Source organism: Cervus elaphus, chromosome 20 (assembly GCF_910594005.1).
Source record: "Cervus elaphus chromosome 20, mCerEla1.1, whole genome shotgun sequence".
NCBI lineage: Eukaryota > Metazoa > Chordata > Mammalia > Artiodactyla > Cervidae > Cervus > Cervus elaphus.
The window spans coordinates 53,723,641-53,744,908 of record NC_057834.1 but is presented as its reverse complement, the minus strand read 5'-3'; the positions used below and the strand labels follow the sequence as shown (position 1 = coordinate 53,744,908).

The window sequence follows — 21,268 nt, the reverse complement described above, 5'->3', positions numbered from 1 at the left end:
AAATCAGTACACAGCAATATAGAAAAAGGATAACACATTTTGACCAAGTGAGATTTGTCCCAGGAATGCAAGGTTGGTATAACATGTGAAGATTAATATAGTAACCAACTAGAAAAGCCATATGATCTTCTCCATAGGTGCTGAAAAAACATTTGACAAAAATTCAACTTGAGTTCATGATATAATCTCTCAGAAAACTAGTCTGCCAGTTTATTACTCACAGCCTCTTGGCTTCAAATCTACTCTTTTTGACTACTTATGATATTGTCACATTTTCTCCTTACCATCTGGCACAACGTTGAGCTTTGTCAGTAGAAGGTGTAGGAAGGATACTGGAGAAAAAAAGAGTCTTCTTTTCCTGGCTTCAGTGTGCCTTTTTCTTTTTGCTTCTGCCTGCAAAAAGATACTCAGTTTCAGCAGCACTCTAGCAGTTAGCTACCCAGGGGCAAGTTTAGTGGTACACATGGGTGGGGTAGGGAGGGGAGTGAGGGGTAGGAGTGGGGGGAGTCCCAGCAGTGAGTTCAGGAACAGGCTCACATAGGTAGCTTCATAAATTCCACCAATGTGCCAGCTGAGTTCCTCACAGTTTCCTGATGAGTTCTGTGGGGAGCCCAGCAGGCTCCCCAGATTTCAGCAAAATCTCTTGCAAATGTTTTCCCACTGGGTTTCCAGCAAGCCCAGCCAGTTTCCCAGCTGATTTTCTAGTAAGTCCAAAACACCCCGCTACATGTCCCTTCCACTCAAGGCGGTTTGCTGGTGAATTTTATTGGTACTCCAGCAGACCCTGCCCACCAGCCTCAACTCACTGATGGTGAACCAGCTCTGTCCCAAGGCAACACAGCCAACTTCTCTACCATCCAGTGGGCTGCTATGCACCTGCTCCAAAAAGGTCTGAATTTCAGACTTTGAGAGCATCTCTTTCTTCCAAGTTTTTTCCATACTTGGGTATTCTTGTTCAGCTCTAAGATGATACTCTTCAGAATTCTCTTTTATTCCACCTTAGTTAATTCTTTATAAATAGTTAATAATTCTTTACATTAGGTTGTCCTTGTTCAAGTTACCATCTAGCATCTTCCTCCTGCTTGGACCCTGGCTGATACAGGATTGGTACTGGTAGCAGTCCCAGGAGACAGATGCTCCAAGAAGGGATTTTAAGATTGCCTTTGGATGTGTACTTGGGCTTGAGCACAGAGCCAAATTCCTTCCAGCAGGAAGCAGGTTGCTGGTAATTTGTGACAAGTGATATCATCATTTAATCTCAGTGTAACCTGTGGCTGATTGTGACGAATCAGCTGAGCCAAGTACCGTGCGAACCCTAATGACTGCTACACTTGACCATTAGAGCAGTAACAATGGCTCTGAACACCGAAGTGTGGGATGGTTTCTCCTGAGTGCACCAAGTGCTTAAAGAGAGAAAATCACAGCATAAAATCAAATGGTTTAACATTATTAAAAATTAATATAACAAAATTTTGATAACATTTTTAAATGGTCTCAGCCTGATATAGGCATTTGCTAACAAAAAAGTCTTAAAAGAATGAACACTAACACAAAATAAATGCCAAATAAAAATCATCTGAAAGTTTGAAAGATAATACTACACATATTTAATATTTGAATTTTGCACTCCTGAAATGAAAATTTGAAGCACACAAAGTATCAGTTGCATTATCTGATCGCCTTGATCTTTGGTAACAAATATTCAGACATAGGAAAAAATATTTCATTTTGCACTGGTCATTCATATAAGCTTGTTTCCTTTTTTAATGCTGAAAGTACTTGTTTTCTTGTGTTGATTGTGTGTTTTTGCCATTGAAGTCTATGTTACTTTTACTTCAGATTGTAGACTAGTTTCTGATTTCAGGCTGAAGTATTCTACAACAGCATTCACTTCTTGCACTTCTCTTATTTACAAAGCTCTGCAACTCATAGCAAATATCAAATGGAGGAAAATATCAGAGAACATTGTTGAATAGTGTTCAGGTAACATTCAGATGCCCTGACCAATGTTAAAAACATTACACAGAATCATGTTGAAGCTGCCAACTTAGGGTCTTATCTGGCCTTCAGTATTATATTTGCAAGAACAGCCCACTGTTATCATCAGAGCCCTGACCACACAGCATGGGAAGAGCTGCAGGTAAGACTGATGGATAGATTGTGACTGCTGCTCTCCCCTCTGCTTCTGTCCTAGTCCTTGGAAATGTCAGCTTTAACATTTCATTATGCTTTCAGTGTTTCCTACTCTTGCTTTCAATTGATATCAATAGATCCTTTCAAACCAGTAACATCTCTATGTTAAATTATTAAGCTTTAATTCTCACAGTAGAACAATATTTTTTTTCCTCTTCACTTTCCCCTTCAACTCATTTTTCATGGGATTTAGAAAAAGTAAATCTGTCAGGAAGCTCCAGAAAGGAATATCTACATGGAAACAATAATGTAAAACAACTATAGCTCTTATATATTGTTTGTGGGAATGCAAAGTAGTATGTCTACTTTGGACTTTTTCTTATAAAGTTAAGCATACGCTTGTCATATGACCCAGCAATTCTACTCTTAGGTATTAACCCAACATAAATTTAAATATAAATCTACCGAAAGACTTGTAAATGTGCAACAGCTTTTTATATAGTATCTAAAATCTGGAAGCAACCTACATGTCCACCAGCGGTGAATGCATAATCAAATTCTGGTGTATCTATACAGTGGATTTGGCACACCCCTCAGTAATAAAAGGATATTGAACAGCAAACTGGATGAATCTCAAAAGCATTATGCAAAGTGAAAGAAGCCAGACACAAACCACTACTGAAATCAAATTAATGTGTGATTTCATTTATGTGAGCATCTATTAAAGGCAGAACTATAGTGACAACAGATCAGTGGCTGCCACCGGGCAGGAGACTGCAAAAGGGCACAAGGACACTTTTGGGAGTGATGGTTCCCAAAGTTCATAGAATTCTATCACTAGAATTAGTGAACTATATTATAGGTAAATTATACCATTAGAATTAGTCAATTTTATTATAGATAAATTATGTAAAGTGAATATCAAATAAACTTTTATTTGATAACTTTTTATTATCAAATAAACTCCCATAATTTTGTTCTTTCATACTATCAACAATTAAAAAATGAAAATTTGTAGAAAAATATTAGCATAAAAAGAGTTGAAATACCTGATTCATCTCTAAGTATAAAGGGTAAAGATCTCTATAAGGTAAAATTAATGGACATTAAGGAAGATCTAAATATTTTGACAGATTTCTTGTTCATGGATTAAAGACTCAATATGGTAAAGATTTCAGTTCTTCTCAAATTGATTAATAGATTCAATCTAATTCAATAAAAATTTCAGCATTTTTAGCCTGTCTGATTCTAGAATTTATATAGAAAGGCTATGAATAGAAGAAAAAATAAGGTAAGTGAACTTTTTTTGCTGTATCTCAAGATTTATCACAGCAGTATAATAATTACAGCACTGTGATAAAGGTGCAGGAATGGTCGGTAGGTAAATGGGATGTAGACACTCAGTCTTATATGGGCATTTCTGTATAGGATTCCTGTGACAGGAGTGCCATGGCTGATTAGAGGAGAAAATACTGATTTTTTCAATAAATCTTGTTGAATAAGCATTTGGGGGAAAAAAGGAAATTGGGCTACTACTTCCCATCAAATAAAAAAAAAGAGAAAAAGCTTTAGTACATTAAAGTACTAGGTGTGAAAGGCAAAGCTGTAATGCTTCTTTAAAAAGAATGTAGAATACCTCCATGGCCTTGGAAAGGATTTCTTCAGCAAAACACAAAACCGTTAGCTCTAAAGGAAAGAAATGATAAATTTGACTACATTAAAATGAAAATTTTCTATCATCAAAGGACTGTTTATTTAAAAAAAAAAAAAAAAAGGTGAAAGGAAATCACAGAGAGGATACTGTCTGTTTTGCAACATTTGTTTCAATAATGCAGGTAAGTAGGTAGGAGAATGATGTCACCTGAACTGAGAATTGGTTCTTATTTCATTGTCCCTAGCCAGTCTTGTGTGTGATCAAGTAGCAGCAAGTAAACACAGAATATATAAACATAGCTGAGTGCTGGTTTTGTTTTATTGTGTATGATGCCTGGTCACCTCAATTTGGCCTCTTTTCTCAATTTGAACTTGTACTTTATCTTAAAATTACTGGTTGTAACTTTTCCCTTGTCTTTATTATTCAGTATCCTCAACCCTCTGTACCTTTCTGTCAAGCTACCTTTTCATAGAAAATTTTAAAGATGAAGTATTTTATTTACTCTAGTATTTTTTATTAGGAACATAACATCTACTAAATTGTGTTAATATTTTTCATTGGGATTGTTATTGACTTTACCAGTGCTTTGTTTACTGAGTTGCAGTAGAGTTTGAGAGATCAACCCTATCCTATTTTCTCTGTAAGCTTTTCTTATTTTTGGTGTGTGATTTTGCAGAAAGCACTATTTGAAGAAAGCATATTTCAAAGCATATTTCAGCAGAAACACCCCATTTGCAACCACATATATCTGGCAAAAGACTGCAGTGCTAAGACACAATTATTTCACATTTTAGCCTCTCTACAATTGGAATGCATCTTGCAATATGTGAAATATTTCAATTATAATTGCCAGGGCTTTTTTTTTTTTTTTTAGGGTAAAATAATAGTGTATTTTAGAAGCTGTTGATTACTTAGATTTGATGAAGTAATGTAGTATCTAGAATATAAAGAACTATGATTTTAAAAAGACAGGCAGCCCAACAGAGAAGTGGCAGACTTGAGCAGCCACTTTACAACAGAAGAAATCTCTATGGCTAGTAAATATATGAAAAAGAATGTTTAATCTTTTAAAGTAGTTGCACATTGAATACAATCTGAGATACCTTTATATACTTAACAAGTTGGCAGAAGTTTAAAACCATGATAAGTATTGATGTGGACACAAAAGGATGCATGTGGTAAGATTCCAATCCCATCAAGTTGCAAAGCAGGCAAAACTAAGCTGTGTTGCTCAGAAATGCATTACTTAGTTGCTAAAAACATTTTTAAAAAGAAAAGAAATCATTATCACAAATGTAAAGATGATGGTCACGTTGGGGGTGGAGGGAGGGAGAGATTTGTGATTGGAGACATATGAGGGGGCTTTTGGCATCCTAGTAATGTTTTGTTTCTTCATCTGGATGAGTTTGCTTTGTTATTGCTTATTACTACTAAACTTTATATATATGTTTTATGTACTTTTCTGTACATTTCAGAATAAAACAGAAAAAGGAGGGAGTTATCAGTTATGTCAAAGGTTGTTGATTTGCCAGGTTATGGACTGACACTTGACCATTGGGTTAAGCAAAGTGGAGACTTCTGATGCACAGATTGTCTCAGTGGGATCGGTTGGGGCAGTGATCTGATTGGAATGGGCTCAAGAGAAAATGAGAGGAGAGGAATTGGACACTGAGTAAGAAGAATTTGGAGGAATTTTTATGTAAAAAGGAGCGATATAATGTTGATTGGAGGGGATGTACAAAGCTTTACATTAAGTTTATAGAGAGTATCAAGAGAATAGAAAGGTAAATTTTCTGGACTGCTGAGGGAAGTGGAGTTGGGTGGGGGAAGGTAGAAAACTTTTTATGTGCATGAGAGTACATTATTTGAAGGGGAAGAAGTGAAAATTTATAATACATTTGTGAAGAGAATTAACATTCAAGCTACTTTGTAAGTCTTGGAAATATATATGCTGGAATCACACATTTTATATTTATTAATGGAAAGAATCATGATCACCATCTTGCTCAGTGCCACTTTGCGGAAAGCGAACCAAGCCTAGAGGGATTAAGTGCTTGCTCAAAATTTTACCACTAATAATTATCCTAGACTAAAATGCAGAGCTGCTCCTGCCTCTTGGGTCAGGGCTTTTTTTTTTTTTTTAAATAAAATAGTATTATCTTTAGTATGATTTGCTTTTAAATTGGATTTTATATAGTCATTATGTTTATAGTAGAGTTTATTTAGATAATATTTCAATCAGCCTTTGCCACATAACAGACTACCCTAGAACTTAATGGCTTAAAATAACTATCATGTATGATTTCTCATGATTTCATGAGTTTGCTGAGCTCATCTGGACCCACTGATGTGGCTGGTCCTTGGCAGCAAGGCTGGCATTAGATGGGCTAAACTGGCTTCTCTTATATCTGGGGCCTTGGTGCTGTTTATTGGATGGGACTCTCGCTCATCATTCAGTAGTCTTGTCTGGACATCCATACATGGTGGTGGGACCATTCCAAGGAGGCAGGGACAGAGATCTAGATTCCTGAACATCACACTAAGGTATTCAAAGCAAGCCATAAGTCCAGTTCAGATTCAAGAGGTGAGGCAACAGGCTCTGTCTCTTGATAGGAGGAGGTGCAAAATATGTGGCCACGTTTTCCATCTATCACAGCTGCTAATCATAAATTTAATTGTTGAATTTACTGTCTATTAACTTTTACCTAATGTGGAACTGAAAGCTGTTAATTTGGGGACTCTAACAATGTAATTTTAATCAGTATATGAGAAACAAAAATTTGATATGAAAAAAAAATGTTAAGAAAAAGGGAAGTTATGTTTCAGAGATCTTGTATCCTCTGTGATGTAAAACAGATAAAGAAATGCAACAGTCTTTGTTACTTAGAGAGTTTGCTTATCATCATTTTCTGAGATGATTACCATTCATCATCATTGTGGGTTTTTTTCACATTACAAAATATAATAGAATGTAAAAGCAATTAATAGCTTCCCATAAATTAATTTATAATATGATAGCATATTTCCAGGACCTGTGATGATTACATTTGTATAAAATTTTACTTAATTTATTTGACAACTGTGTCTATTGAGTGCCTGCTATGGGATTTACACTGTGCAGAGACTTGGGGTGTTGCTCTGAACCAAATAGATGAGGTTCCTGCATATTCCCGTAACTAGATAGGAAAGTACTCTAAAGAAGCTTTCTCAGTCAGAAGCTGAAGGATGAGTAGGAGTTAACTGAGGTAAGAGGGAAAGGAAATAGGAAATCTTCCAAGGAAAAGAATAGCTTGGCCAAAGCCTTGGAGATAAGCAAGTTTGAGGAACATTAAAAGAATTGAAAAAAAAAAAAATTGATTATGGCTAAAGCCTAGAATGTGAAAGGGGTGAGGCAAGAAAGAAGCTGGAGAGGTAGAACCTGGATTTTATATCAAGGATCATGGGAACCATTTAGAGGTTTAGCGGTTTTTTGCCCAGATGGTTTTAGAAAAGTCACTGATTGCAGTTTGGTTAAGGTCTGTAGCTAGGATGAAGACAGGGTTGAGCTCAGGAGACCAGCAATACAGCCCATTGATACTGATACGGATTAAGTGGATGTGAGAATGAAGACAAGTATATAAATCCTACAGGTATTTAGGAGATGGAATCAACCAGATTTGGTGACTAGGTGTAGAGTAGAAGGAAGAACCCAAAGTTACTGTCTCAGGTTTCTGGCTTGGAGTGCTGTTAACAAATCGGTAGCATAAATAGAGAAATAGGCTTGGGAAGGCATCCTTGGCAGGATGATATCCTAACTCTGTTTCCAGGCTAACTACCTGGATATCTTGTTTGTATTTTCTAGTATTTGAAGTGACATTTCCAATTTCAGTTAAAAAAATATTGATTCCTGTTCAGTGAAATGCAGTAAAGTACAGCAGTGCTGCCATAACTTGAATTTATATCTTGGATCCGAAAAAGATTTTACTTTGGCATTGATTCCTTAATAGATAGAAATTTAGTGCTCAGTTGCTGTAGTGAATTTCATTAAGCAATTTGCTTACCACTTAATGTTTTGAAATTACTTGAAGAGAATAATGACTAAGCAGCAATATGTATAAAATTACATTTTGTGAATTCCTACCTTAAGCCCTGGGCCCTTCATTAATGAGTCTAAAAATAATTGTGTGATTAATATTTGTTCAGGTTTTTAAAGTGGAGTTTATTAATAAAAGAGTTTTTAAAAGTTGTTTCTCTTTTTTTATTGTCTTACAACTCTAGTAAGTAGAACATTAGTTTACATTTCTGCTAAGGAAGAAAAAATATGTAAGGTAGCTACATGAACTTGAAGCCTTTCCTTGGTGGATTTACCTCTCCTTTAAATGTTAAGCATGAGAATTAAGGTTTAAAAGAAGAATTAACTGTTGAGTCTTGGAAAGTTAAGCTTTCTTGATCACTAACATTTTAATCTTTGTAATTTTGAATTTCATAGCTATCTGTAGATTTTATTAAAATATATTTACTCATCCTATAGTATTATCCTACTCTGACCTAGGAATGTTGATTTGCCTCAAATTCTCTTATCACTCTAGATACAATATATTCAATAGTGTTTCCCTTGTGTTCTCTTTAAACTGAATTTCCTATTATTTTCAATATTTTGTAAGTTTAAAAGCACTTTACAACCTATTTTTTTCTTTTTTTCTCTCCTTAGGTACTACACGGGCCCCCAGGGATGGGGAAGTACCAGGGGTGGACTATAATTTCATTTCTGTTGAACAGTTCAAAGCACTGGAGGAGAGCGGAACATTGTTAGAAAGTGGAACGTATGATGGTATGTCCCCAGATATTGACAACAGCAGCCCAGAAAACTGTCTGATTGGAATATTTCAAATGGAATTTGATCAGTAAAATACCACTTTTTAAAAAAGTTTTTTCTATTAGTCTTTGAGAGGTTTTTCTTTTGATTAGGCTATTTGTAATTTACTAGTTAAGGTGGGATTAAATGCATTCTGTGTTATTCTAAAGTTGATTGTAGACAGTATACTAAAATCATTAACGCTAGTTAGTTTGCAATGTTTCATAATGATTCACATTCATTGTATTCACTCAAGCATTTCTGAGTTCTGTTTGTGGTTGGAAATAAAAATACTGTACCCTTTAAAAAAATCTATTTATACTTTGGCTCTCTTGGAGAAAAGAGAGTATAGATTTGAAGAGGAAAATAAAAAAAACAGAAAAATTGGTTTTCTTTTCGTAACTGTTTTCTCTACTCACTTGGTTCTAGGGAATACTGATTTAAGATCAATTTCAACTTTTGAATGAATCTTTGTTAAATCTTTTTTCTTTTCTTTTCTTTATCTAACAGTTCTTCACTGGCAAACTTGTGCACTCCAATAGCACCCTGTATTTCTCCATCATTGCTTTATCATGCTATTATAATTGCCTTTTTCACAAGCTCTATGAAAGCAGATGTCATGTCTTTCTTAATATTATCTTCAGTTCCTAGAGAGGGCATTCAATAAGTATCTGATCATGAATTCATCATATCCAAATATGCATTTGTGCTATCGAAAAGAGTAAGTCTTCATAATTTCTCTTTTTAGCTTTAGCAAGAGCTCAAGACAAGAAAGTCTTCACTTACTTCCTTCTTTTTCTCAGCAGTTTCCTCTAGTCTGTTACCAATCGAGTCTTTTCTTCCCTTGTAGCATCGTTCACACTGCCTTTCTTTATACTTTCATCACCTCCTTGTAGGCTCTCTGGACTGACTCATGCTGGCTATGATGGTTGATCTTGTATGTTCCGATTTCTTCCCTCTCGTCAGTCCACCCCGCTCATTGCTACCATACTCGTCTTCCGTGCCAAGTATAGTTCTGGTCATTTCTCTTTCCTTCAGAATCTTTAATGATTTCCTCTTGCCTGCTGCGTTTGACCTAGCCACTCTTTCTGAGATTAGCATCCGTGACTCATTCATTCAGGTATTGTTTATTTGATCCTTCTTTCATACTACGTGCCAAGCACTACCAGAGGGACTAGACATGCCTGTGCTGAGCAACACTGAGATGATGCTGCCTTCATAAATCCTATATCTTAGTGGGGAAGGCAGTCAGAGCATAAACAAGATAACTGAGTTGAGATGTTATGAAGGAAACAAAAGCAAGGGATTTTAAAGAAAATAATAGGAATGTCTAATTTAGATAAGATGGCCAGTGGAGATTTCTCAGAGAAAATGACAGCTGTTTATTTTTTATTTTTGTGCAAATAGCCTTCTCTCATTCACCTCCCTCTTATAGGCAACCATTCTGATGTGTTTAATATATATGTTTTGGTTTATATGTGATCTTGCAAAATATGTATTGTGTCTTGTGTATATGTATTTATTATTTACATCTGGACCATGTTCTGTATCTTACTAGTTTTAAACTGTTTTCACTTATTACTGTGTTTTTTAGATTCATCTACATTGCTGTACTGTAAATATATGTAATTCACTGTTTTGTAACCATTGCACAGTACTACATATTGTGAATCCATTACCTAACCTTTCTCCTATTGACGGACTTCCAGTTTGCCTCCAACTCCTCATCACCACAGATCAATCTGCAGCATCCTCATACATGTCTTCTTACAAATGTGTGAGAAGACATGTGTGTGACATTCTGTGTGAGAATGTCTGTGGCATATATATCCAAGAGCAGAACTGTTGAGTTATAAGGTAAACATATAGTTAATATGATGAAGTTGTTTTGGGTAGCTCTGCAGTCTTTACTCCCCAGGCAGTGCCATGGGGAGTCGTCGTGGCTTTTGTAATGATTCCACGTCCTTATCAACACTTGGCACCATCCAGCTTTGTAATTTTGCCAGTCTGATGGTTATAGAAGCGGTGTCTCACTTTAATTTCAGTTTCTCTGGTAGTCAGAGAGTTTGAACATCTTTTCATATGCTTGTTTTTTGAACTTCTGCAAATTGTCTATTCATTTGCTTTGTCCATTTTATTTTCAAACTGGGATCTCAATCACATTTCCGTTTGTAAATATTTATATTAGATACTAATCTCTTATTGGATATTGATATTTTCTCCCATTCTGTCACCTAATAATCTTGTTCTGTGTTTCTTCATTAAATCAAAATCCTTAACTTTTGTCAGTCAGAGTTACCACTGTTTTCCTTATGATTGGTGCTTTGAAATTTCATTTAAGAAGTCGTTCTCTTAAAAAAAAAAAAAAAAAGTCGTTCTCTTAAATGACTTAAAAAGGTATTCTCCTATGTTTTCTTCTGTTAAGAACACGGTATATGACAGAGTGGCATTTTCCATATTATTAATTACTACATGCTCAATTAAGAGGAAAAGCAAATTGAAATAAGTTACCCACCATTCCACACCCATCAGATTGTTAGAAATTTTAAAGTCTGATAATTGTGGTAAATGGAAATCCGCATACACAACTGGCGAGGATATAAAATGATATAACAATCCCTTTGGAAAGCATCTTGGCAATAGCTAGTAAATTCAAAGATGCACCTAACTCTGACCCAGCAGTTCCCTCTGTGGTTGCCTACTCTAGAAAAACCCCGTCAATGTGGATATGCAGACAAGTACCTGAACAGTTATTATCAATTCAGTTCAGTCACTCAGTCGTGCCCAACTCTTTGTGACCCCATGGACTGCAGCGAGCCAGGCTTCCCTGTCCATCACCAACTCCCAGAGCTTGTTCAAACTCATGTCCATCGAGTCGGACATGCCATCCAACCATCTCATTCTCTGTCACCCCTTTCTTCTCCTGCCTTCAGTCTTTCCCAGCATCAGGGTCTTTTCCAATGAGTCAGCTCTTTGCAGCAGGTGGCCAAGGTATTGGAGTTTCAGCCTCAGCATCAGTCCTTCCAATGAATATTCAGGACTGATTTCCTTTAGGATTGACTGGTTTGATCTCCTTGCAGTTCAGGGGACTCTCAAGAGTCTTCTCCAACACCACAGTTCCAAAGCATCAATTCTTTGGTGCTCAGCTTTCTTTCTAGTGCAACTCTTACATCCATACATGACTAACTGAAAAACACTAGTTTTGACTAGACAAACCTTTGTTGGCAAAGTAATGTCTCTGCTTTTCAATATGCTGTCTAGGTTGGTCATAGCCTTTCTTCCAAGGAGCAAGTGCCTTTTAATTTCATGGCTACAGTCACCATCTGCAGTGATCTTGGAGCCCCCCAAAACAGAGTCTGTCACTGTTTCCATTGTTTCCCCATCTATTTGCCATGAAGTGATGGGACAGGATGCCATGATCTTAGTTTTTTGAATGTTGAGTTTTAAGCCAACTTTTTCACTTTCATCAAGAAGCAGTTTAGTTCCTCTTCGCTTTCTTCCATAAGGATGGTATCATCTGAGTATCTGAGGTTATTGATATTTCTCCGGGCAGTCTTGATTCCAGCTTGTGCTTCATCCAGCCTGGCATTTTGCATAAGGTACTCTGCATATAAGTTTAATAAGCAGGGTGATAATATACATCCTTGACGTACTCCTTTCCCAATTTGGAGCCAGTCCATTGTTCCATGTCCAGTTCTAACTGTTGCTTCTTGACCTGCATACAGATTTCTCAGGAGGCAGGTAAGGTGGTCTGGTATTCCCATCTCTTTAAGAATTTTCCACAGCTTGTTGTGATCCACAGTCAAAGGCTTTAGCATAGTCAGTAAAGCAGACATAGATGTTTTTCTGGAACTCTCCTGCTTTTTCGATGATCCAACAGATGTTGGCAATTTGATCTTTGATTTCCCTGCCTTTTGTGAATCCAGCTTGAACATTTGGAAGTTCTCGGCCCACGTACTGCTGAAGCCTCACTTGGAGAATTTTGAGCATTACCTTGCTAGCATATGAGATGAGTGCAATTATGCGGTAGTTTGAGCATTCTTTGGCATTGCCTTTCTTTGGGATTGGATTGAAAACTGACCTTTTCCAGTCCTGAGGCCACTGCTGAGTTTTCCAAATTTGCTCTCATATTGAGTGCAGCACTTTTGCAGCATTGTCTTTTAGTATTTGAAATAGCTCAGCTAGAATTCCGTCACCTCCACTAGCTTTGTTCGTAGTGATGTTTCCAAAAGCCCACTTGACTTCACATTCCAGGATGTCTGTCTCTAGGTGAGTGATCACACCCTCATGGTTATCTGGGTCATGAAGATCTTTTTTTATAGTTCTTCTGTGTATTCTTGCCACCCTTTCTTAATATCTTCTGTTTCTGTTAGGTCCATACCATTTCAGTCCTTTATTGTGCCCATCTTTGTATGAAATGTTCCCTTTGTATCTCTGATTTTCTTGAAGACATCTCTACTCTTTCTCATTCTATTGTTTTCCTCTGTTTCTTTGCATTGATCTGAGGAAGGCTTTCTTATCTCTTCTTGCTATTCTTTGAAACTCTGCAGTCAGATGGGTATATCTTTCCTTTTCTCCTTTGCCTTTAGCTTCTCTTCTTTTCTCAGCTATTTGTAAGGCTTCCTCAGACAACCATTTTGCCTTTTTGCATTTCTTTTTCTTGGGGATTATCTTGATCACTCCCTCTTGTACAAAGTCATGAACCTCTGTCCATAGTTCTTCAGGCACTCGCTGTCTATCAGATCTAATCCCTTGAATCTATTTGTCAGTTCCACTGTATAATTGTAAGGGTTTTGATTTAGGTCATACCTGAATGGTCTAGTGGGTTTCCTTACTTTCTTCAATAAGTCTGATTTTTGCAGTAAGCAGTTCATGATCTGAGCCACAGTCAGCTCCTAGTCTTATTTTTGCTGACTGTATAGAGCTTCTCCATCTTTGGCTGCAAAGAATATAATCAATCTGATTTCGGTATCGGCCATCTGGTGGTGTCCATGTGTAGAGTCTTCTCTTGTGTTGGAAGAGGGTGTTTGCTATGACTAGTGCATTCTCTTGGCAAAACTCTGTTAGCCTTTGCCCTGCTTCATTTTGTACTCCAAGGGCAAATTTGCCTGTTACTCCAGCTATCTCTTGACTTCCCACTTTTGCATTCCAGTCCCCTGTGATGAAAAGGACATCTTTTTAGGTGTTAGTTCTAGAAGGTCTTGTAGGTCTTCATAGAATAGTCATAGCATTATTTGAAACAATAAGGGAATGAAAGTGACTTTTATTAAAGGAATTAATAAAGTTTATTTTAATTTATTTATAAAAATGGAATGTTATATAATAGATGATTAGAATCTACATGTATCTATAGGAATAAGTCTTAGCAATATAAAAATAATGTTACAAAAGGATATGGACAGCATACTGTTTAGAAAAAAGATATGATTTGTTATAAACACTCATGAAGCTTTTGTTAAAACAGTAGTATTTATATGTTATGCTTCCCTTGTGGTTCAGATGGTAAAGAATCTGCCCACAATGCAGGAGCCCTGGGTTCGACCCCTGTTTGGGGACGATCCCCTGGAGGAGGGCGTCCCCAGGCAAGAATCCCATTGACAGAGGAACCTGGCAGGCTACAGTCCATGGTGTCACAAAGAGCTGGACATGACTGAGCAACTAAGCACATTTATATGTTATATATGCATATACATGTGTCCCAGATGTATATAACATGCCAGGAAATGACGTATACCAACACTTGGATAACTCAGGGAGAGAATGGGAAGGACAGACAGGAAATTAGGACTTGAATTATATATGACTGAATATGTATATCATTAAGGAAGGGAAAAGGGAAGACCTGAAACGAATCTGGCACCAAATTAGTATCTGGGTATGTGTAAATAAATTTCTAACTAGTCTAACATTGTTGTCTATGATTTTATATGGGTTTAAAATATTTAATGGTTGGTCTATTGTAAAAATGAAAACACTTCAGAAAAGAAAAAGAAAAAAGAAAAATTTCCAAAGTAGCTTCAAAAAGATGAAGCGCTTTTTTGTGAATAACTGTCTTTGGGGTTCACAAACTTCATAATCCTATACCTTTCAGTATCTGACATCTTAGTATTTACCAACAACTCAAGAAAAATAGATCTAATTTACTTATAAGCAATGTTAGCTTTCTTTTTTTCATCTAGTGAAAGTGAAGTTGCTCAGTCCTTGGAATTTTCCAGGCAAGAATACTGGAGTGGGTAGCCATTTCCTTCTCCAGGGGATCTTCCTGACCATCTAAGCCAATAATTTTTTAAAATAAGGCAACTGCCAGAATTTATCATGAAGTTATAAATTCTTGTCAGTGATTATGGTTATAGCAACCATATCCTGAATTTTTTCATAATTTTCATTCTAGAAAAAACTTAGATAAGAATTACTAACAATATGCAGTAAAAATGTGTTTTAATATTTCCTGTAAAACTACCATCCTTAGAAAAGTGGGGGGAAAAAACGGACTTTCAGCTTTCTCATGGTACATCCAGATTCCTTGGTGGTGTGACTATTGGACATAATGAAGGGGAAAATGAGATCTTAGGGCATCCTATTCCCCAACCAAACCTGTTTGAAGCATTTCTGTACCTTCTGTCCCAGAGAAGTGTGAACTGGCTTTTTTCATTTTTCCTTGCTTTACTTATGGGCCAAAAGTTTACAGAGATCCTTAGATGGCAACCCATTCCAGTACTCTTGCCTGGAAAATCCCATGGATGGAGGAGCCTGGTGAGCTACAGTCCATGGGGTCGCAAAGAGCGACTTCACTTTCACTTTCACTTTAGTCTGTTTTACTATTACTCTTTGCGTACATTTGCATGATAGGATTAACTCCATTTCAAACCTAGATTTGGAAGCCAAGGAATAGTTGAGTGGAGAGAGGGAAGATGTGGTTGAGAAGTATTGTTAGTTTGATTTCATTGTTTTGTCTTGAGCATCTTAATGACAATTCACACACAAAGTCAAATTTCCAAAGAAGTTACTTAACACTTTCCCCCTCAAAGCATGCATGACAAGGTAAACTTTCTTTGTTGATTTGCCTCTGTGGTTCCTTGGTAGCTCAGCTGGTAAAGAATCTGCCTGCAATGCAGGAGACCCCAGTTTGATTCCTGGGTTGGGAAGATCTGCTGGAGAAGCGATAGGCTACCCACTCTGGTATTCTTAGGCTTCGCTTGTGGCTCAGATGGTAAAGAATCTGCCTGCAATGTGGGAGACCTTGGTTCGATCCCTGGGTTGGGAAGATCCCTGGAGAAGGGAAAGGCTACCCACTTGAGTATTTTGGCCTGGAGAATTCCATGGACTATATAGTCCATGGGGTCACAAAGAGTCAGACACAACTGAGTGACTTTCACTTTGCCTCTGTGATATGGTGAATAACTTTTTATGCTTTTGTTTCATCTCAGAAAAACAATCCATTTTATACCCTTTTAATTTACCTTATATGAATAAGCATCTCCTTAGGAGCCAAGGAATTTGTAGATTTTTTTTTTTAAATAAAAGAAGAGCATGAATATTTTACTCCCTGTCCTTGTTTATCTTTCTGTGACATCAGCAGAGTGGTTGATGACAAGGTCAGAGCTAGCAGGAGCCACAAACTGCTAACATAGCTAGACTCACTGAACGATTTCTATCATATGTGGCTGCCTACTGGGGACTACATTGCAAACTGAGAAGATATTCAGTTGTTCTCATTCTATTCTGGAATGTTCATTGTTACTGCAAAAATTACTGATTCTCAAGACAACATATTAAAGTATTTCTTGCTTTCCTAAGAGTAAGCAAATATTGAATTATGCTAATAAAGTTTCTATTTGTTCAATAAGTTGTCAGATAAAACAATATAATTAAAACACTCAGAAAATATTTTAGAGATTATGCTTACATAAGCAACCTACATTTCAGAACAGACTGGTAGGTGCTTAGCTGTATCCTTTGCCTGAGTATTTCCTTATTTTACTGAAATAACTCATTATGTTACATATCAGAACAAAATTATTTGAGTTAGTTTTCTCCTCCTTTTCTCCCACTTTTTATGCCAATTAGTCTTACACAAGAGCATTGATGCATTTAAATTCACAAATTAGGCCCTAATATAAAACCTCTGCAAAGCAAGCCCTGTAGGAATAAATAACCTACATATGTAAAGTCAACTTCCTGGCCTTAGTGCAAATAGTCTTAAAGTGTTAGATAAGGTTAGGTAATATATGGTGATGAGCCCTTGAGAAATTAGTTCTTTCTGGTCTATCTCCTCCTCTCCCAAGAAAAAGTGCTTTCACCTCCGTTTGGCCAATGGTGGGTGTTCAGAAACTTCAGTGTAAGATAAGAGGGCAGAGACACAGTAAGCCATATTGTTCTAACTCTCAATTCAACATTCAATGCTTTCAGCTGCTGTTATTTGTCTTCAGGAAACTTCTATGGAACTCCCAAGCCTCCAGCAGAGCCCAGCCCTTTCCAGGCAGATCCAGTTGATCAGGTCCTCTTTGATAATGAATTTGATGCAGAGTCCCAGAGAAAACGGACTACATCTGTCAGCAAGATGGAAAGAATGGACAGCTCCCTTCCTGAAGAGGAAGAAGACGAAGACAAGGAAGCTGTTAACGGCAGTGGAAATGCAGGTTTGTAAATAGATGAACAACTTCTGGCTGTTACTCCTGGTTAACTTTAATATGACACTGAATTGGAAGTAGTAAAAATTTTCCCAAAGCATAGGAACAGCAAGTGATGGGATTCTAAGTTCTTTTTAAAGTTTTGTGTGAAATCATGTATCTCTGTTGACCATTTTGTAAGCTGAAGTTAGTTGCCCCAAGTGGCAGTTTTGGTAAATCAGTTATAAACTATTATTAGTACTAATATATGCCATTACCCTGCTGCTTAAAAGATTTGAGATTCATTTCTGATACTTGAATATGGAAATCTTGTTGACCTAAGTCCTACTTTACAGAATTTGAGCAAAATATAGATGTTTTAAGATACAGCCTTCAACGAAAACAAAGATTTAGAAATATGCTGATAAAAGTGATCTGAAACATGTTAGCAGTATTTTGAGTTTAAATTCTGAGTCACTCAAAGAAAATTTCCAAATTTGACTGTTATATTTTTCATTAAATGCCAAACCAATATAAATTTAATGATAGAGAATCTTCTGCTTTTGAGTATCCCTAAGTAACATAGTGATTCCTTAGAAGATTTTTATGCTTCTCATGAATCACAGCAGAACTGATTTCAGTGCTATTTATTGTAATAATTTCATTCAAAACTCTAGACTATAAGCTTCATAAGGGTTGAAGTTTTGCTTCTTTTGTTCATTGTTGTACTCCTTAAGCCATAAACCATGCTTGGCATATAGTAGAAGCTAAAAAACATATAATGGTGGCTCAGATGGTAAAGAATCCACTTGCAGTGTCAGAAACTTGGGTTCAATCTTTTGGTCAGGAAGATCCCCTAGAGAAGGAAATGGTAATCCACTCCAGTATTCTTGCCTGGAGATTTCCATGGACAGAGGAGCCTGGCAGGCTACAGCAAAGAGTCAGATACAACTAAGTGAGTTTCACAATCACCAATAAATGAAAGCATTTGATTATAACTCCAAATTTGCAGAATCTATTACCATATCATTTTCCCAAAGCATTCTGATTTTTTCCTTTATCAGGTATTAAAACTTGCTATTATTGATCCTTGTATTACACTCATTGCTTGTGTCCCCCTCCAGAGGGCGAGTTCTGTCTTATGGTCATAACATCTTACATTGTTATGTCACATATACGCTCAATGAATTACAGCAATATATTTTGCTGAAAACAGGTCTAAAAATGTTTAGGTGAATTTACATCTAACTCTTTAGGAGTTGTTAAGGGAAATCATCGTGTCCTAGAGTCTTATGATGTTGATGTCAACTTTGCTGTCCCACAAATTTACATCTGTTGACATTTTTCAATGTTTAAGACATGGAATTAGAAACCATGACTCTGTCCCCAAATGGGAGTTATATGTTCTTAATTTGAAGGAAAAAAAAAATGCCTTCTTTTTTTTTTTTGAACTTCCTAATGCAGAGCCTCTCAGTGAGCCCTGCAGTTCCCTTAGCGGTACACCTATCTGCGAGCTCCGTAGTTTATGCTTGTCATGTAAGACAGTTGTTAAACCAGATGTTGCAGCCTCTTTGATATTAATATTTAAAGGAAATATATCCAAGAGGGTGTGGGAGGAAGTTTGTATTCTATCTCTTGTGTGTAGGTACCATAGGACTCTTCCACATATATTTCTCTGTAACAGAAACTATTCAGACTATTTTAAGGAAAAGTAAATACAACACATTGCTGAGAGCCCTTGGTCTTTTCTGAGTAAGTACTAATCACAGTTGTTAACTTATTTAAAGTTGCTTTCTGTATTGCTTTGGGGGACTAGAATTCCTATCTTGAAAGATCAGAAAGGGATGGAAGCAGGAGAGGCTAGATGGAGGTTTATTTGTACATACAAGTATGTATATTATTTTGTATCTTGTTGAGAATTAACATAAGAATGCTAATATACCCCAATAGGATGACATATGTTATGTAATAATGCTAAAATTTTTTCAAAGAGTTGGTGTTATATGAACAACATTTTCAAATCATTGGCTATTAAGTGAACTTCTTTATGCAGTCTTTTGAAATTGTATTCAGAAAAGTATTATTGCTCATATAGTTGCTTCCACTTTTCTCTAGTATATATATATCCCAAGAATGTAACTCCCTTCCAGATTGACTTATACATTGTGTACCTTTTAATTTGTCACTTTCTCTACATAGAGAATAAATCATATGTTTTATTCAGATTATTCATTCAACAAATATTTGTTGAGCACCTGGTAGACTACTAAGTGCTAGACATTGTTCTAAAAGCTGGAAATAAAGTGAACAGAACAGACAAAATTCCCTGCCTTCCTAAACCTTATCTTTTGGTGGGAGAGATAGAATTATCCAACATAAATGAATAACATATAGTAAGTTAGATAGTGCTAAAGAGAAAAAGACGAGGAGGGGAAGGATAAAAACTAGTGGTGGCCAAAGTTGCAATTTTAGATAGAGTATCAGAGAAGACATCACCAAGAGGGGGATGTTGAAAGAAGTGTGAGAGTGAGCTCAAAATATCCTGAGGAAGAACATTCTAGCCAGAGGGAATTATACTGTACAAATGCCCTGAGGTAGGAGCATCCCTGGATTATTCAGACAAGAGCAAGGAAACCAATGTGGTTGGATACAATGTAGACAATACATTATATGTGGTTGGGGCAGAGTCCTGAAAGGGAATAGACTATAATAGTAACCATGAGGTCAGTTAGATAATGATGGGGGTGGGAGTGGTGGAAATGTGTATTATACAGGATCTTATAGGTCACTGGAAGAATTTTGCTTTTTATTCTGAGATGAGAAACCATCATGGTATTAAGTAGAAAAGTACCATGATAAAACAGGTTTTAACTTAACAGGCTCATTCTGGCTGCTGTGTGGAGAAAAGGGAGTAGGAAGGCATGGGCATATACCAGGGTGTTAGTTAGGAGGGTATTGCAGTAACTTAAGTGAAAAATGATGGCTTATACTCAACTTACACTCAGGGCTTCCCTGATAGCTCAGCTGGTAAAAGAATCTGCCTGCAATGCAAGAGACCTGGATTCGATCCCTGGGTTGAAAAGATCCCCTGGAGAAGGGAATAGCTACCCACTCCATTGGAGAATTCCATGGACTGTACAGTCCATGGGGTCGCAAAGAGTCAGACACGACTGAGTGACTTTCACTATACTCAATGAAAGCATGAGAGGTAAGAAGTGGATTGCTGCTGCTGCTGCTGCTAAGTCGCTTCAGTCGTGTCCGACTCTGTGCGACCCCATAGACGGCAGCCCATCAGGCTCCCCCGTCCCTGGGATTCTCCAGGCAAGAACAGTGGAGTGGGTTGCCATTTCCTTCTCCAGTGCATGAAAGTGAAAAGTGAAAGTGAAGTTGCTCAGTCGTGTCCGACTCTTAGCGACCCCATGGACTACAGCCTACCAGGCTCCTCCGTCCATGGGATTTTCCAGGCAAGAGTACTGGAGTGGGGTGCCATTGCCTTCTCCAAGAAGTGGATTGAGTCAGTAACATTTGCCAACAGACTGGATATCAGATATGAGAGAGTAGTCAAAGTAATCTCAGAGGGAGAGCAGTGAGTGGTCCTGAAGAGAGATCTTAGTTCCCTGCCCAGGAACTAAACCTGGGTAACCTGGATGAAAACTTGGAATCTTCACCACCAGACCACCAGAGGCTAGAGGCTAGAAGCAAAGAGGCCCTTGGCTCTTGCCCCTCTTGGAAAGCAAGAATGTGTCAAGGAGGCAAAACCTGTAAAAACAAGTACAGAGTTTATTATTAAAGACATAGCACAATGTATGTGAGAGCACACAGAAAAACAGTTTGTTTAACACAGAAATAAGGCAGAAATACACATCCAGAGAGAAAGGCTATCAGAATCCTGAGTGAGGAGCCCAGTAAATCAGAAACTAGGCAGAGGCACGCCCCTTGAGAGGAATGCGGGCATCCTGGCTGAGGAGGAGCACCGTAAAGAGGTGACTTACATCCCTTTTATAGGGCAGTTCTTCCGGATCTTTGTTTCTATTTGGC

The 21,268-nt window shown here is 37.2% G+C and overlaps 1 protein-coding gene across 5 annotated transcripts in view; it reads left to right on the top strand.

Moving 5' to 3' along the window:
• Positions 1-21,268, top strand: part of MAGI3 (membrane associated guanylate kinase, WW and PDZ domain containing 3) — a 245,380-nt gene that overhangs the window by 147,235 nt on the left and 76,877 nt on the right. For all 5 annotated transcript variants that reach the window (XM_043876802.1, XM_043876801.1, XM_043876803.1 and 2 more), the window contains exons 3-4: positions 8,478-8,597; positions 17,051-17,260. In XM_043876802.1, the coding sequence (XP_043732737.1) occupies positions 8,478-8,597; positions 17,051-17,260 (330 nt within the window). The remainder of the gene's footprint in view (positions 1-8,477; positions 8,598-17,050; positions 17,261-21,268) is intronic.